At 40.8% G+C, this 19,414-nt stretch overlaps 1 protein-coding gene across 1 annotated transcript in view; it reads left to right on the forward strand.

The window, feature by feature from the left end:
* Positions 1-5,390: 5,390 nt before the first annotated feature.
* The window catches only part of ADGRA3 (adhesion G protein-coupled receptor A3), a 57,100-nt gene continuing 43,076 nt past the window's right edge, over positions 5,391-19,414 (forward strand). Inside the window, exon 1 of the mRNA XM_057405627.1 lies at positions 5,391-5,687. Coding sequence (XP_057261610.1) covers positions 5,416-5,687 — 272 coding nt within the window. The 5' untranslated portion in view covers positions 5,391-5,415. The remainder of the gene's footprint in view (positions 5,688-19,414) is intronic.

The following is a 19,414-nucleotide window of genomic DNA, read 5'->3' on the forward strand; positions in this document are numbered from 1 at the left end:
TTCAAAAGGGGCTGATTTGACAGTTACAAATTTTAGCAAACTTTTTAATGCAAGTTTATATAAAAACTACATTTATCTCATTCTCTTCCCTATAAATTTAAATTTATATAGCTCTATATTTATTTCCTTGAAAATTCACATCAATTTATAAAAAGCCATGAGAATGCAAAATTATATGAAACAATCATTTGGAGGCCAAACACTAAAAAAGTGGTGATGGAACTGCATGACAAAAAGAAACCTTGCACAACACATTTTATGTATTTTTGAGCTGTGTACACTGCTTCCTAAAATTCAGCAATGGGACTGTATTTTAAAGTCAGTATTCCATCTAAAATTATAGGCTGGAACAGCAGAAGAGGAGCGAGACCCCTCTATGAATCTGCTGAACCCACACTGTATGGGTTTTTTTCATTCACTCAAGGCAAAGAAAATAATGAAAATTAAGCATGAAAGTCTTCAGGGACTGACTGTTCTTTCTGTGAAAGTGCATCTGTTGATATTTCAAGTTTCAATATGTAAAACTTCAGAGTCTAATGGTGGCTTAATTTGGGATTTATTGATATAACCAAACCCAGAGACTTCTAAATAAACAGCTTTGAGAGCATTCTCCTTTTAAGCATTTCCATAAAGTTTTCCATAACTACACAAACTAAACCAACTAATGTTTGGTATTCTGCCAAAGCATTCTTGAAATATGTCTACTTGAACAACCAGGTAATGAGAAACAGTGTTTCCCTAGAGACTCCCAACTGAGTCTAAAAACTCTATTTTCCCCAGTTATAGTACTGACACTGAAGATCTCTGACCCTTGACTGCAGTCAACTGGGAGAGGGGCTTGCAGAGAACATGACAAACACCAGCCAAGCATCTGCGAAAATCTGTGTTTGTCACAAGCAACAGCAGAGCCTGGGGTAACTCGGTGAACCGTCTGATACAGGCAGGGATGTAAGACTACAACCTGCAGCTCTGTAAGAAGTAGTTGTAGAAAGATGCCTCTGTGACTGCTTGGATTTAGTGGTTACCAACACCACACCAGCATGTGTCAGCAGTTATCATCAGCTCCCTGTACTTGGAATAGCAGATAACCACACTACTGCAGACATAACTGAGGGCAACCAAATGCTTCTTCTTCCTTGACAATTGCTGTAGCAAACAAAACATAACTGATGCTGTCCCAGTCCATGACATGTGGTAGGTAGAAGACTCTGACAGTGAGAAAAAAAAAACAGAAGATCTAAAGGCACTGGCAGCATGAGAGTCTGTTGAGAGAATTACAGAGCAACCATTTCAGTGAAGGTGATGATAACCCATAAAAATGTGCAGGGATGTGAAACCTGAACTGATTAAAGCAAAGGACAAGAGTAAGCAAAGAAACAGAATGACAGACAAAAATCACTTAAAAGCTCCTATTTATCTCTCTGACCTGAGGAAAAATGAAGTATTTGAAGTTCTGCCAAAGCTACCTTTGTTTACACAAACACTGTAAAAAAAAAATATTTTTTTTTTGCCTCCCACTCTTTCCCACACCATTTTTCTTAATATCTTCAATAAAGAATTTAGTAGATGAGGAAGAAGAGAGGAAAAAATATTTTTCAACATTGAATGCACTAGTGCCAAATTTTATGAAAGGAAGGGAAAAAACAGACAAGGACAAAGTATACTTGTTTGCAATCTGGAGGCAAAGCACATTCAAAAAAGGTCAGCTTACATGCCTCACTTCCAGTAAAGCATTACCAGCAGCAACAAGATTACAAAAACTAACAGAGAATGAGGGGGATTGCGAGAAAGTTAAGTTTGAGGTTTTTTTCAGTACAGAAAAAGAAGCAAGAATTGCAGGAAAAAGTAATATTCATGCAGCTATGTCCAGAAAGTTTCAGGAACAGCTTGCTTCCATTTTTGCAATACCAACTACTATAATAAATGATACTGCCTCCCTCTATAAACCTTGTCTTTCTTGAAGTTACATAGGATGACTTACTTTGCTGCCCAGGCAAGAGGTTCCTCTCCCTTCCTTAGTGCCCTCACCTTCCTCCAGCTCTGGCATTCTTTAACCCTTCAACTCAGTAACCTGGCAGAAAACTAAACTGAAAGATAAAAGGTTGACCTAGTTGTTGAGTTGGTTTACTGAACAACCAGTTGACTACCACAGGTAGAGCAAGAGCAAAGGCACATAATCTATAGGGTAGCGGGTTTGTTGGAAAGCTAGGAGGAGAAGGACTTTCTGGTGTCTGATCCAAACATACAATGTAACTTTGGGCTTATATTCTTAGACCACTACAACTACAATAAAGGTAGTGATCTAATAAACTTGACAAAGGTATATGGCAGTTAAAAAAAAAAAAAACACATGAAATTTGTTAAGTGACTGCTGTGGGACGTATGTTTTTGATTAAGAGCTTTCCTGAGTCAATGTAAGAAAATACATTTTCAAATCTTTGGCATAGAATGGAAGTTGCAGTAATTTGCATGAAAGAAGAATGATGAGGGTAAAAGCACAATCCTTCAAAAACAGCCTTTTGCTTGAAGCCTACAAACTTTTTGAAAATAGGTGACGAACAATACGCCCTGGAATCAGATTCACTGCGGAAGCAGACAAACTAAGACAACATAGAACAACAGAGAACAACACTTCCAGGTTTCCATAGTGGCAGTTTAGAGGCATCACTTAAAATTGCAGGAGTTGCAACTGCGATCCACAGTTAGAGATCTGAGTAGGGGTGGTCTCAGTGGAGTGGAAAGAACAGAGCAGATGATTGTTCAGAAACATCAAGGACAAGCAACATACTTGAAAAGAACTGGACATGATACTAAGATGAAAACCAGTGGCAAGAAATGTGTCTCACCACGATTATGGGAAAATCAAGAGTTAAGTTGGTCTATGATCACAGTCACCAGAAGCAACAATTCACCACTTCCATCATCATCTTTAAGGGATGCGACTATGGGGATCGTCTCACTGATACAACTGGACACTAATGGTGTCAAAACATACGCATTGCCACAAATGTGAGAGAAGCAAGTAGCTTCAAAAAAACTTGGGAATGTTTCCACCAGTAGCACTGAAGTGCAATCTTGATTAGGTATGCTGAAGCTGTGGTGATGCCAAGACAATATTCTGGTGGAATCAATGGTTTAAACTGGCACAAACCAGCTCCGCTGCCAGAAGAGGTAGCTTGTATGCCCTATCTCAATGTTGATCCCTAACCCAGCACAAAAGTTTTAGGAAGCTGTGCAGTGAATTGGGTCATGTTATTGATGCAGCTGAAGGTTATGAGAAGAAAGCAGCAAAAGGGAAAAACTGTTTAACCCGGCACTAATTCTGAGGGGAAAAGTATCTTAGGCTCTGGTTTGATATTGTCATTCCACCTTTAAAACTCCTGGTGCTAGATCAAAAATGATGGGGCTCCATGCTACAAAGCACTGATCCAATACAAATTCACTGCAGTTTGAATTTGCTTAAAACAAAGCCCCACATGGAAGAATCAACTGGTGAACTTATGCTAACTAGATCTTTTGCAGATGGCACAACAGCAACATAGGAGCACAAAGGAATTGTCAACTTTGTATTTTGTGTCCCGATCTAATTTAGTTGAAGTGTAGTAGCAGCCTTACATTTCTCCCAGATCAGGTTGGTCCTGCTGAGTGACTCAGTGGCATGCACACCTAGTATTAGACTTGAAGGACCTGTGTCCTCTTTGCATTCTGGCCAACAATTTCAGTACATGGGACAGGTTCCATCCTCATTTGTAAGAGGCCATACAATCGAGGAGAGAAAACATGATAGTGGGTAAAGGGTATCTACAACATGCCCTGATAATTGTGAAGTTATTACTCTAACCTTGTTCCACTTGCCCCAGTCCACAATTCCTGTTGCTTGCCAGCATCTTTCATTAGGTTACATTTAAAACTGAGTCACAACCCAATGTTCAGTATTATCCAAAGACACCTTAGGTTAATGACTTTGTAAGACTAATTTGGGCAGCTGTTATTGCCAATGCCTAAAATTGCATTGCTGTGTAATAACAGGTATTTTGCAGGATGCTATTTGCCAGTGCTCTTCTGTAAGAATGGGGCATTATGAGCTCTTGGTTAGGGACCAGAACTTCCTATGAGTTCTGAAAAGTCTTGCCTAAAATTTTAAAGTAGGCACTGCCAGTTCTTGTAATTTGATTGTTAGCCAGGTAACAGTTGTTTTATTGTCTTCACACCTACCGGGGGCAAAGAACATATTGAGAATTTCAGCTGTTATTGGCAAAAAGGCATTTGCGCCTAGCTGAAATGTGAGAACATCACCTAACTACACCCAAAAAAGCAGCCCCAAGCATGAAACGAAAAGACATACTGTAGGAAGGGTGGGTTTTTTTTTGGTTTGTTTTCTTTTTTGTTTGTGGGGTTTTGTTTGGTTTTGTTTTGCTTTGGTTTTTTTTTTTTTACATTTCAGTTTGATATTTTTCCATCCTTTGGCTCTTTGGCTTCCAAGTGAGAATAATAGGTTACCTCATTTTATAGGTATGATTTGAGGACAAATGTCTTATAAGCACAAGATACCTGGTGTTCAAGAGTACTGAAAGTCATTCAGCCCCTAAGCAGGGGATGATCCTTCCTCTTTGAAAGCATGAATGGCAAGAGCTCCTCCAGTTAAGTCCAAGGGTTTGGAACTGGGTACAATAGGTAAGGCATGGAAGCAGATCCAAACTGCTCCACCCTGTTCCTGAGACGGGACAGAGCCGAAGAATCAGAGCCCAAAGACCGGCTATCGCGGAACAGGCAGCTGCTCGGGCACGGAGAGCCCGTCGGAGGAGGCAGGGGCAGGAAGGCCTCGACAGCTCGCGGTGCCGCGGCTGCAGGGAGCGGTGTGACTCAGAGCAGACCCAGACCAGGCCCGGCGCTGCCGATAGCCTTTGCAGGGCGCGGAGATTGGAACGGACCAGGGACTCCCCCTCGGGAAGGCGCATGTTTCCTCAGAAAAGCTCTGTCCCTCCGCTGGGGCACGGCAACCATATCGCAACCCCGACCCCCGACAAGGAAGCACGCTACCGGCGCCAGCAGCGGCCGCCAGCGCGGCGCTTGCGCAGTAGGACCGAGGCCCGCCGGGCGTGCTGGCTGCCGCGGGGCTCCGGCACCGGCGGAAGGCGGCGCTGCTGCAGCTGCACGGAGCCCGCTCGGTCCCACACAAAGAGGAGGGCGGCTGTGGTGGTCACGGCTCCCGCCCGAAACCCACTCGCCCAGCGGCAGCACATGGCGGTAGTGGTGCGGCCGCGCCCGGTGCCGCCTCCGCGGAGCTAGGCCAGGGCGAGCCTCGGCTCCTGCCTCTGCTCGTCGCTCTCCTGCCCGGCCCGGCTGACCCCGTCCGTCCCCGCAGCCCGCGAGAGGAGAGGAGCGGAGCGGAGCGGGGCCCTGCACGGTCCCGCCATGCTGCCGCTGGGCCGCCGCGTTCTCTGTCGCCCACCGCGCCGCCGCCGCCGTCGCCCGGCTGAGCTCCTGCCCGCGCTCCTTCTCCTGACGGCGCTGGGGGGCGGTGGCAGTGCCGCGCTGCCCCCGGGCTGCAAGTACGATGGTCGCCCTAAGAGCGCCGGCAAAGCGGCGGCGGCCGGTGCCCCGGTGGAGGTGAAGGTAGTTTGCAGCAACCTAGAGCTTGCTCAGGTTCTGCCTCCCGAGACCCTGCCTAACCGGACGGTCACCCTGTGAGTACCGACTCCGGGTGGGGGGCGAGCGGCCTTGGTCAGCCGTGGATGAGGTAGGGAGGTGGGAGGGAGTGCTGGCCTGAGGTAAAATGGGGTCAGCCAGGGGTGTGGAAGCGTGGTTGACCCCTCTGCTGCTGGGGAAAGCCCCAGAAGTGTTTTTTTTGTTGAGTTTGTTTGTTTGTGGGGGAGTTGGTTTGTTTTTTTTTTTCCTACGCTTTTAATGTTTTCCCGTACTTTCCGGGGATGGTGATCTGGGGAGTGCATCCCGTTGCTCACCGGCGGGGCGGGGGATTCGGCTCGGCGGGAGCAGCATCCCTCCACCTTGCTCCTTCTTCCCTTTTGGGGTTGCTCTCCATCGAAGGGTTCGGGCTGGTCAGAAGGCTTAGGTGTTTCTTTTTTAAAAGTAATTAATTCCACAGTTTTATTTGTTTACGGGGGGGGGTGATTGTTTTAAACTTCCTTAAATTATAATTGTTTTTAATTTCTCAGGGGCTTAGGAGTACCGTGCTTTGAGTTAGTTCTAACAACTGAGTGCTAATAGAGAGTGTGAGCTGCTCAGTGTGTTGTCGGCTAGGTGGGCCTGAAGTTTCGGAGTAGCAAACAGCAACTTGTTTGTTGCACTTTGCAATAAAACCAGCCAAAGGGATTTGTTTTGTTTTTTTTTGGGAAAAAGCTCAGTTTACTTCCATGTAGCAGTAGGTGTGCTCTTTTTATGTGGAGGCAATCCTAGCTCATCCATTTGAATAACAAGTTTCAAACAGGATATGCAACTTATTCCAGAGTAAGAAATATGTTGCTGTTTACTTAGACATGAGTGTACACATGTAAAAAAATGATTTGCAAGGTGTTTTTCTTGTGGAGACATTAACTGGTCACTCTAACAAAGAAGTTGTTCATAGAATTATGGAATGGTTTGGGCTGGAAGGCATCTTTAAAGATGTCCAACCCCCCTGACATCAGCAGTACTGGATTTCATTGGCGGATGGTCCTGAAAGTGGAACCCTGTCTGTTCCTTTAGAGTCTTAAAGTGCCTGTACTACCATGGAAAGACTCAAGCAGCCAAGTTGTACTCAAGAAAACTGATGCAAAGAAACTGAATTATGTGGTCTAGTTTAAGATATGCATCTACTTAACTAGAAATTACAGATTTGAAAGATATACCAATAAGCACAGTATGACTATAGTTCTGTCATGAGAACAACAGTCTGACTGCTGCTTTTGTGAACTTAAGACAGCACTGAAGCACCAAGGAGGGGCTTCCTGCAGGAAGTCTTAGTGACTTTATGGACCCAGTCAGTGGCAGATGGATGGATATGGACATAAGAGAAAAGGGAAGGCCAAAAAAAGGAAGGTGATTAAGGCTAAAGTAGTTGTTCTCACTTAGCACACTGCAAGGGTTCAGAAGATGGTTCTGTGTTACCTGTGAGAAGGGACCAGAAATATTCATATGTGAAATAGAAAAGAAAGCAAAAAGTAGGTGCTGATGACTGGTCAACAAATATTTTTCAGTCTGTTAGGCTCAAATGCTTTGCAGCTGAATAACTGTTAAAAATATAGTATTATCCATTATAATTTTTAACAGTAAATGTTAGTATGGTTGTTATGCTGAACTTGACTTCGGGATCTTTTGGTTCAGAAAACTTGGAGTTACAGCTCTGACAAAAAGATATCCAACACAGTGGCCTTGCTGTGTATGGGCCTTTGTTCATAATTGCAGTGACGAAAAAATTTGGAAGAATGGTTCATCTTTCATCTTGATTTTCATAGTCCTTCATTATCTAGAGTGTATCTAGGGCGTATCTACATACACTAATTAGTTGCTTTCAATTTTAACTCACTTTGAATTTTATGATAACTTCCAAAATATTAATTTCTCCCTTTTAAACTCTTTAATAAACATAGCAATAACCAATGTGATTATTTTCATTGTTATTTGTAGTATCATAACTGTGCTGATACAATTTGATATGAACACACACTTTGAAATTTTTCTTAAATATAAGGCAGACTACTAAACCAATCCTTCTGCTTTTTCTAAGAGGGTGAACACAGTAACTGTTGTTGTTCAGGATCTTTTAAGTTTGTTGATTCTTGAGGCATGACTTTCCATATCACTGAGAGAGTTTTTACTGAATCCATGTTAACCTGGTTAGAAAGTACAGGTGATTTATGCGGTGTGTTGCCAGGTGCCATTTCACTAACATGTTGATTAATAGTGGTTGGGATAACTGTTATCTAATCTTTTGCCAAAAAAATACCCCCCCCCCCCCCCAAGCTGATGCTTAGAATTGCAGCACTTGGATAGTGAAAGGCTGATTAGAGTCAGAGTGCCCTGAGTTATCTTGAATCTTGATTCTTGTGGGATTCTTCTATTAAGATAAGTATGAGTTCTATTATAGCTTTCTGTATTAGTGGATCACTGCAGAGATAATTAGTTGAAAATAGATCACTGTCATGTAGATCAGCTACATTTTAGTTCAGTTAACTTATTTTTATGTTGACTCTTATTTTGTGCAAACCTGTTTTAAATATGAGGGCCTATATAGTTTTACATAACATCTTGGTTTTCAAGTAAGCTAGGAATGACTCAAGTGTTTATATTAATTTTAGAAATCCTGATTCCATCCTTATCCCTGATCAAATTCTGGGGCTTTCAGTAGATCAGCTACTGTGCATTTAGCATTTCAATTTTTTATTTTTTTTTTCCAGTGAAATTGTTTTGAGGACAAAAGTCTCAAAAAAGGAAGGAAATAAGTAGTGGAAATGAGGATAAATTAATAGTGTCTTAGAATGCTGGCAAGGTTCTTTCATTCTTACAGCCATTGTAGTTAGTGGTTAACAATGACACCGGTAAATTGGGCAAAGTCACTTCATTTATGAGATGTCTTGGCCTTTGTTTGCCAGAAAACATTTTATTGTCCTAGTAATTTAGGTCAGTACTATTTAGAATCTTTAGTTATAATTCATAAAAGAAATAAAAATCTAAACTTGATTTCACTTGGTAAGAGACAAAGTGAGTGTTTCATGATTGAGGAAGGAAAGCAAATACTGGAAGAAAAGTATTATAGAGAGATGTCTGTGGGAGAATAAGTGATGCTTAGGATTTTGACAGTACTATAAATTGAAATTGCTTTAGAATCAAGCTGGAATTAACTGGTGCTTTACTGAGAGTCTGGTGAAATTCCAAGGTGAAATCAAGCAAAGGGCCTTTTTCAAGCCATATATAATAAAAACTGATTGCGATGCAAATGAAGGGTGTATCTACGTGAACACCATAGATGGCATTGAACTTTGTAGTTTAACTAGTCAGGTAAGATGCTTTTGGTATGAAGATAACATAACTGCATGAATGTAACTCAGTACTTTGTATGACATGCTCTGTATTTCAGTAGATAACTGAAGTCATTGCCATGATTCACATTTAAGTAAGGAATGCACTATATTCTTGTAATAGCAGTCTGAGATAAGATATTAATTGCTGTTGTGTTTCTTGAGGTAATCTCTAATGATGATGTCATAACCTATTGGATATTAGCCATTACTTCATTCTTTGGAAGAGAATGTCTAATCCTACTGAAGACAAGCCCATGAAGCTGTAGTCCTTGCTACTTGATGAGAATTTTTTTTCCTGTTATACATAGGTTATGCTATAGGAAAAGGAATCTAATTAAACAGAGGAAAAGCATATTTATTCAGTAAAGAATTGTACTTCTGAGTTTGGATCCATACTGATCTGCAAACAACTTCGCTTACGTATGTATCCTGACAGGAACATGTGAGTGTTTGCACTTAAAAGTGTTAGAATTTCTGAGCCATCAGCCAGGATTTGTGTTCAGAACTGTTCCAATACATACTTAACTGGATTGCTGTAGAGAAACATCCTAAAATGTCATGGGATTTGAGCAGCTGAAAGGCATGCTATGAAAGGCATACATATTTGGACTTCTGGATATCTACACAACCTTTCCATTTATAACACAAGTTTCTAAATTCCAAAAGTTTCATAGCAAAAGATCACTAGTATTGCAAGAAGTAACTTGTATCACAGTCTGAGGTTATGTTGTGATTACATTGTAATTACATGTATTTTGTGTTATTACATAATTTTTTTCCTTCTTATATAAAAAAACCTCTTCAAGTTTTAAAATTTGAAGAAAACTTGAAGTAGAAAACTACTATTACATAGTGTTTTATATTTATGATTTATAATAGTGTTTTTCTGGGGTGTGATCTAATGCTTTGCTAAACCATTTTAATTTCCTTTGTGTTTTGTATACCAGCTGTCTCTATTACCTGTTTGGAAGAGTGTTCTTTACCAAAATGTTGACAAACAGGAAGTAGGCACAGTAACTGCAGCAGTTTGTCTCTTCTTTTAAGGTACATTTGCATTATTAATTTGAAGGTATTCTTGGCAGCTGGTGCCTTTTTGTTAAATTATTCTAGCTTAGACTGTTATGAATGTCCAGTACTAATAGCTTGGGCAAGGATAACATTTTTCTGAAGACAGAAATGCTAATAATTCCCATTAAATCTTTAATTTTCTTTGGTCAGTGGATATGTGGATTATGCAAAATATATTTTGCTTATGGACACATTGGTAGTACAGAGATAGAACTTTAGAATTGTCCACCACTTAGTAATTCACAAGTACTTGTCCACCATTTAGTAATTCACAGGTACTTGTACTTGTCTTTTTACCAGTGGCATCTGACTCCTAAAAGTTATTAGTGGTGTTTCTTTTTCTGGTAGGCTGGTATTCTAGTACACCTATTCAGTCTATCAGATTTTGTGTGTGTCTTTTACCTTGTTGAGAAAATTCAGCAATATATTCATCCTTTGCTGTATGCCAAATCTAAAACTTAATGCTAAGTTAAAAAAATTGAACTAGAATTTGTGCTGCAGTGATGAAGAATGAATGTCTTATTCCTCTTTGCTTGCAGTTTGTTATGTTTCAGAGTTTATTTTTGTGATTTAAAGTAAGTATGGAACTGCAAGATTAGATATTTCGGAATTTAATGGTTCCCATATGTACTCTGTGTGGGCCAGATATGTTGCAGGTTCATGGATTTGTCATTATTGCGTTATTTAGTTTGTTATCTTCACTGTAATAGTCTCTATGATTTTTGAATCTATACAGTTTGAATACTTTCTTTGTACCAGTAGTTAGTTAATCCATGAAGATTAAAAGCAGTTGATCATTTGCTTAGTCATAATAAATGGTTTCAAATTTCAGAATTTAAGAGAACTAATGTGTGTTTTTGTGAGTTTTGCTTTCTGCAGTGAGATAAGGAATGAATTTTAAATACTAATTTGCAAAATCTTAATTTTATTGAATATCTTTAGTCTTTAACACAGTAAGTGGGTTAGAATTTTCTTTTTACTTTTGGATTTCACTATTTGGCTGTCCAGCAGTGAGCACTGCAGTGTCTTGTTGCCTTTAGTGTGCTACAGTGGGACAGATCATATCCATTAATTACTGCTTATGTGCATTATTGTGTTGTGACTCCTCCTTCTGTAATGACACAGGGCTTGTCCAATGGTACAGTACAGTACTGTCCTACAGACCTCCAAGCTGCCTTAGAGTAAATGGGATGACAGTGCACTGCAGTGCAAAGCAGAGCTGTTATGTCCCAAAGGTAGTTGCTTTGGTAGTATGTGTGATCCAGGCTAGTCAGCCAGTTTTGGCAGGGCTGCAGAGTACACTTTTGAGGTAGTAACTTGACCTTTCTGGCAAGGAAAACCAGCTAAGAGCTGCTATTTTTTTTTTTTTTTTTTTTTTTTTTTTGGCGGGGGTGGAGGACGAGGACGGGAGGACACCCAAACAAACCAAACATGATAAATACAGATTGATGAAAGATGTTTAAGAAATAGAAAGCTTAATTCCACAATTCTCTGCACTGAGCAGTGTGTTCTAGGATTTATCCAGGCAAGGTTACAGCATTATATCTGTAGGTGGCTGTGGGTTGTGCTGTTTTCAGGTGCTTTGTCTAAGAGTACACAGTCTGTGTCCTCTGATAGATCATTTCAATTTAGGGATAAAAAAGATGGTTTGAGGTAGAGCGAAGGAAGGGTCTAGACAGAGAATGAAGAAAGGAAAGGGGATCTAGATTAAAATTCAGAAACTACTAGTGGGAGTTGGGGAGGAGTTAAGATGGGAGCATGGGTTTCCTTGAATGGATGTGTTGGTCATAGAGATGAGAAGTCAGAAGGACTTCAGAGGGAATGAAAGCAGGTGCTGAAGGATAAGTGTAACTGGCTTAGCATGCTATCGGCAAGAATTCTTGGAAATTCAGCAACTACACACAAAATCAGTAAAGGTGGGATTAGTGACTGAATGTCAGTAGGAGGTGGATCATAATAATGAAATGGTAGTGGCATAACACCATCTGGAAAAACTTCTGTTATCATCCATATAATGTGCTATTTCCATCTGAGGAGATGAGCATAAAGGCTTATTTCTGTCAGAAAGTTAGCATTAGGCAGAGTTCGCAAGTTATGCTCAGTTTCCTAAAAGCATCCTGTAAGACATCTCAAGCAACTGATTCCAATACTTAGAACATTTGTATTAGGGCAGCAGCCTCTGGTGTTAACAGGAATTTAAAGCAGTTAGAATCATAGAATAGTTAGGGTTGGAAAGGACCTTAAGATCATTTGTTCCAAGTCCCCTGCCATGGGCAGAGACACCTCCCACTAAACCGTGTCACCCAAGGCTGTCCAACCTGGCCTTGAATGCTGCCAGGGATGGAGCATTCACAACTTCCCTGGGCAACCCATTCCAGTGCCTTACCGCCCTTACAGTGAAGAATTTCTTCCTTATATCCAATCTAAACTTCCCCTGTTTAAGTTTTAAACTGTTACCCCTTGTCCTATCACTACAGTCCCTAATGAATAGTCCCTCCCCCGCATCCTTATAGCCCCCCCTTCAGATACTGGAAGGCTGCTATGAGGTCTCCAAGCAGCCTTCTCTTCTTCAGGCTGAACAGCCCCAACTTTCTCAGCCTATCTTCATACAGGAGGTGTTCCAGCGCCTGATCATCCTCATGGCCCTCCTCTGGACTTGTTCCAGCAGTTCCATGTCCTTGTTTTGAGGACACCAGAACTGCACACAATACTCCAGGTGGGGTCTCAGGAGAGAGAGTAGAAGAGCAAGATCACCTCCTTGTACCTGCTGGTCATGCTTCTTTTGATGCAGCCCAGGATACGGTTGGCTTTCTGGGCTGCAGGCGCACACTGCTGGCTCACGTTCAGTTTCTCAGTGACCAACACCCCCAAGTCCTTCTCCGCAGGACTGCTCTGAATCTCTTCTCTCTTAGAGAAGAAAGAAGAAGAGAAGAATCTCTTCTCTCTTAGAGAAAAGAGAGTTCTCAGAACTGTATGTTGTTAGGCTCATTCAGTTTTCCGTAGATTGCAGTGAGCTGGTCTTACAGCTCTATGCTGGAGGAGGGTGGTCCCCTTCTACCCTCTCCTGCTTCTGACACAGGGACGATGAGAAGCAAGGGCAGGGGAGAGGAGATCTCTTCCTCTGAGTGAAAGTTACATCCACATCCAGCTGCCTGTAGAACTTTAGCCTGAATTGGAGGTATAAACTGGTGTGTTTGTACCTTCACCTCCCAGTTTCTCACGGTGTGGGTGCGTTCCCCCCTCCTCTGCCTTTGTTGCTGCTGTACTAGCATTTCTCTGGCTCCATGCCTAGTCAGTTCAGGGAGCTAAACTATCCAAAACCAGTTTACATCTGTAGGATTAGGATTTAAATTTTTGTGAAAAATCCTTGTGTGGCAGCAGCTAAGAGGAAGAGCTTGCTAACATGTCTAGACAAAGCACTTTCTAGAGAGCACGTATACCTGACAGGAAATGTAAATAAATGTGAGACTGGGTGTGACAGCCTATGCTATAATTAATACTACTGTGATATGACAAATAGAATGTATTGGCTGTAACAGCTTGTTAGGAAAGTCTGCCTAGGCATCTATGTGTGCAGAATGTTCTGTGAAGCAAGTTACTCTCTTTCATGTATGTATGGAGGAGTGGGGTAAACTTGCACTTAGCTGGGAGACGGTGAGAATACAAAACAGTGTATACGGTAGATAAGCTCCTGGACAAACTCAGAGGAAAAAAAAAGCCTACAGAGGGTGGAAGCAAGGATAGGTAGCCTAGAAGGAATACAGAGAAATTGTCGGAGCAGCCAGGGATAGGGTTAGAAAAACTAAAGCCCTGATAGAATTAAATCTGACCAGAGACTCAAGGGCAACAAGAAAAGATTCTACTGATACATTGGTGATAAAAGGAAGGTTAAGGAAAATGTGGGCTTTCTCTGGAAGGAAATGGGAGAGCTGGTTACCTAGGATGTGGAAAAGACTGAGGCACTTGACACCTTTTGCCTCAGTCTTCAATGTCAAGTGCTTCAGTCACACTGCCCAAGTTGCAGAAGGCAAAGGCAAGGACTAGGAGAGTGAAGAACCACCCATTGTGGGAGAAGATCAGGTTAAGGACTATCTAAGGAATCTGAAGGGTGCATAAGGGCCTGATGAGATGCATCCACAGATTCTGAGGGAACTGGCGGATAAAGTGGCTAAGCCACTATCCATCATATCTGAGCAGTCATGGCAGTCCGTGAAGTTCCCACTGACTGGAAACGGAGAAACATAATGCCCATTTTTAAAAAGGGAATGAAGTAAGACCCAGGGAGCTATAGGCCAGTCAGTCTTACTGTGATGCCAGGTGAGATAACGTAGCAAATCCTTCTGGAAACTATGCTGAGGCACATGGACAATAAGGGGGTGATGGGGTGCAGCCAACATAGCTCCACAAGGGCAAATCGTGCCTGACGAATTTGATAACCTTTTATGATGGGGCTGCAGCATTGGTGGATGAGGAAAGAGCCACTGACATCACCTGTCCAGGCTTGTGCAAAGCCTTTGACACTGTCCCACATGACATCCTTCTTTCTGCACTGGAGAGACATGGATTTGATGGATGGACCACTCAGTAGATAAGGAATTGGCTGCAGGTCTCACTCAAAGAGTTGTGGTCAACAGTGTGATATCAAGTGGAGCCTGCTGATGAGTGGTGTTCCTCAGAGTTTGATACTGGGACTAGCGCTGCTTAACATCTTTGTTGGCAACATGGACAAGTGGGATTGCACCCTCAGCAAGTTTGCTAAAGATACCAAGCTGTGTGGTGTTATCAACATGCGGGAGGGAAGGGATGCCATCCAGAGGTACCTTGACACACTTGAAAGGTAGGTCAGCACAACCTCATGAAGTTCAAAAAAGCAAAGTGTAAAGTCTTAACACTTGGGTTGGGGCAATCCCAAGCACAAATACAGGTTAGGCAAAGAAGTGATCCAGAGCAGCCCTGAGGAGAAAGATTTGGGGTGTTGGTTGATGAGAAACTGAACAGATGTTGACCACAACTCTTTCAGTGAGACCAGCTAGCCAGCAGTACGGCTGGCCCAGAAAGCCGGCAGTACGCTGGGCTGCATCAAAAGGAGTGTGATCAGATTGAGGGAGGAGATTATCCCCCTCTACTGTGCTCTCATGAGACCCCACCTGGAGTACTGTATCCAGCTCTAGGGCTCCAACACAAGAGGGACTTGAGCCTGTTGGAGCAAATTGTAGCAAGTTCAGAGGGCAATGAAGATGCTTAGAGGGCTGGAGCACCTTTCCTATAAATAGATGGTGAGAGAGCTGGTGGTGTTCAGCCTGGAGAGGAGAAGGCTCTGGGGAGACCTTAGAGGAGCATAACAGTACCTAAATGTGGCCTGCAAGAAAGCTGGAGGAGGAACTTTTTGCAAGAACATACAGTGACAAGACAAGGGGGAATGGCTTTAATATGAAAGAGGGGAGATTTAGATAAAATATTAGAAAGATGGTCTTTACTGTGAGAGTGGTGTGATGCTGGTACAGGTTGCCCCAAGAAGTTGTGGATGCCCCATCACTGGAAGTGTTCAAGGCCATGTTGGATGGAGCTTGAAGCAGCCTAGTCTAGTGGAAGGTGTCTGTCCCTGCCTATGGCGGGGGGGGTTGGAACTAGGTGATCTTTAAGGTTCCTTCCAACGCAAACCATTCTATGATTCTCTGAACTCAGGAGGGAGCAGAAGGGAGGGGAGTAAGTTAGGAGTGTTACTACAGAAGAAGGTCATCATCTTCGCTTAAATTTACATAGATTTTAGGAGAGCTTGAATGAAGCTTCATAGAAATAATGTTACAGTCCTTTTGGTTAGCCTTAGAAACAGCACCTCAGTGTTAGTGTTAGAAGAAATTGGATGCTTGAATGTTCAGGGATCGTGTAGGAATAAAAAAAGAGGTCCATTGTTACATGATACAAAGTTAGGACACTCCCAGTTACAAATGGAGCTTTATAAATAGACACAGTTTTAATTCTGTAATTTTGCTATATCTGAATGTTTTAGTTTACAGTCTTAATATTGTTTAAGATGCATAAGAATGAAATAATACAGGAAATCTTTTATCTGTTGCAAAGTACTTTGCAAATGTTTCATTGCTAAGCTTCCTCAGTTATAATGCTTTTGTTAAATTGGAAAATACTGTCTCCTTTTGTTAGAGGCTCAGGAAAGATTCGTAATTCTTTATATGTAGCTTGTGGAGTGTTTTCATTTTAGGGTTACTTTTATGCAAGTCCTGTTCATGTTCTGTGCAGTCTATTATTTATGTTTCTTTCCCTTTGACACCAGTAACTCACTAGAAGGCAAAATACTAACTGTTGAAAAATATTGATTTTATATCCTTATTAAATCACAGCTTCTACAAGATAAACTTTGAAAAATGTGTTTCTTTTTGCATGTTCGCAGCTTTCAGCAGAAAGCATTTTTCTTGGTTGTACAGATGGATTTTAGTCCAATTTTTGTTGGTGGATGCTTTCCCAGTCCTTAGAATATGCAGCCATCATCATGTAATGATTTGATTTATTTTCTTTTTCCTGGATCTCTATTTCAGTCTCTTAAAATGTGTTCTGGAAGTTCCTTCAGCATTCAGCTAAAAGTTACTCTGTCTCCCAGTACAGCCTTCTTGGTGGCCATTTCGACTATTTTGTAATAGTGTTAATGGAGGTGTATATTAGTAGTATCCTATGAAGGGATTAATTTGTGAGCTCATAGATGCATTCTAAATTCCTGTCTAGTTGACTGCTGTCTTAGTGAAGCCAAAACTGTTTTATTGAATAAAACCTTTTTTCACTTAGTGCTTTTCACTTTAATGATAAAAACAAATCAAGCCTTGATTATTTTTGTTCCTGCTGTATCAAAAAGAAAGGAATGATTACATCGCCTTTAGTAGATGTTGCTAAAACTCACTGTAGTACAGACAAACTTTGAGTTGGACTGCATAGTTACGTTTTGCATGCTAGAAACTGAGCATTGATAGCTAAAGGTCTTGCCAATAAGTTAAGAGCCAGAGTTGAGTTTCTTTGCAGAGTTTTGCCAAATTCTTCTGACACTTTATGAAGCAAAATGGAAACAGGGCTTTCGGATCCAACAAAGAATCACTAGTAATAAAGGGTCGCTTAATAAAGGCTATTCAACAAAGGAACATTTCAGCAATGTTCTTGGAATGGGTGAAAAGCTGGGATGGTATTTGGTTTGTTGGTTTGGTTGGAATTCGGGGGGGGGGGGGGTGTAATTTTTTTCTGAGGTACATTGTTTTACCTCTTAGTCTATAAAACCATTCTGCTTGATCAGAGGAGAGTTTGTTGCATGTTTGTGTTACTTTAAGGTGGCTTGAGATGTTAATAATGCTTTCTAGAACCTACTTTTTAGCTGCCTTTTCTTAAGTTTTTTAATTCCTGTGGCTGCATGTTGCATGTGGTTGTTCCATATTTGCAGTTATGTAAAGGTTGAGCAAGCAAAAGGAATTTATTCCAAGCAGTTGCTCATTTAAAAGAGGGTTTGTGGGGTGGAAATCTGCTCTGGAGCTTGTAAGACATATGGAGCAACAGTGACATTGGGCTACGGAAACCCCTTTGTGAAATCTCCAAGTGCATAGCTTAGGTTGCAAAGTCACTTGCTAAAGAAGAGTTGAACAGGATGGGGATGAGTGGAGATGTGTTGCTCTGTATGGTTTTCCCTTTAAATTTCTTAATGATGGAAAAGCTTGTGTATTTTCAGAATTACTTGCTTCTTAGGAAAAATTACAGTCTTAAACTAGTAACTTAGAATTATTACTGATCACAAATAATTTGCTGTGTCTAAATGATACATAGCATTCCATCAGTTCACTGTACGTTAATGCACAGAAATTGTGAAAGTGACTATAAAACGTTTACTTTGAGGTGAATGCTTCACTGTATTTTGTCATCTTATGCCACACCCCTTAACACTTCAAATAATGTATAGACTAAATTTATTAATAGCAAGTTTTAAACTGCATTTTTTTTAAAGATTGCACTTACAACATTTTTAAGTGTGATGAAATGTCTGAGGTTATATGGAGTGTTGTAAAATCTACCATTTATTGTACTAAACCTTTATGGTTGAGCAACTAACAGCCTCTGCAGTGAAAATACTAAATCAAGGCTGACTATAATTTGTACATCACACTCCAGAGAGAAATTTACCTGGTGCACAGATATTCAAAGGCTTCTACTTTAGGCCTATTATTTTATAGGCAATGTCAGAAAAATAATTTTTTTTATAGAACTGTAATTTTTATTTAGTTTGAATTTAGTTTCGTCAGTTATAGCTGCTTTTGAAGTAGTTTCTGCTCTGTTTTGTATAGTTCTTTTTTCCTAGAAAAATAGCGATAAAATCGATAAATGTTAAGATGAAATCAGTTCTAACTAAAATACAAATTATTTCTGTGCTGCTAAAGATGGTAGTGTGTGTGCTTGCTTCTGTTGACTTGGATGTTTTGTGAACCTCGTATTTTTCTTCTTATTGTATCCATAAGTCTGAAATTGGTCTGTGTTTTCTCTTGCTGTTGCTGTTATGCTTTATGTTCAGTTTGCATTAACTATTAATAAGGGGTTTTATACATGCCTTAATTTCTTTATATGTTACTATTTTTCTTCCTGCTGATGTTTCTGAAGCCAGGGAGGGTGTTGAAATAAAGATATACTTTGCTCTCAATAGATTCGGTTTGCAGAATGAATCCTGTACCCACCATTTCTATAATAATACTTACTATATAGGTTAAAGCCTTTTTGAGTAAAGTGAAAGTATTTTCAAAGATTTCAGGATGTGATTTTAATACTTTGGTTAAATTTTACTAGGTTTGCAGGCATTCCAAGTTGTAGATTATTACTATTATGCTTATCAAACTTGAAGCCTTGCAAATCTGTATTCTGTTTTCTGAATGTTGGGCCTTCCTTGATGCAAAGTTTCCTTGAAATACATGTAGATTTCTAAAGAGTACCCGGGCTTCCTGGATTTGTACATCTGTTTTTTAAAAATGCTGTTTCATTTGTTTGGTCATCTAGGTACAGCTGCAGCCAAGGGGCAGTTTTCCTTCTTTCCTTCCTATAAGGTAGCTGAATGTATTTGACTAGTACTGTGTTTTCACAAGACCATGTTTTCTTAGTTGACACTCTAGTGGATGTTACAGGCATTATAGGCACATACAACAGATTCTCAGTATACTTTTAAGTGTTTTTTTTTCTCATCCTTTCTACCATTCTTGTGATCAGCCTTCACCTGGGATTAGCCGACTGTGTAACATACTATGATGATCATGCATTTTCAGTTGACACAAATTGATCTCTTGAAAGATGCCTTG

Source organism: Pezoporus wallicus, unplaced genomic scaffold (assembly GCF_028554395.1).
Source record: "Pezoporus wallicus isolate ANWC-B61680 ecotype Strahan unplaced genomic scaffold, APGP_CSIRO_Pwel_v1 contig_642, whole genome shotgun sequence".
Classification (NCBI taxonomy): Eukaryota; Metazoa; Chordata; class Aves; order Psittaciformes; family Psittacidae; genus Pezoporus; species Pezoporus wallicus.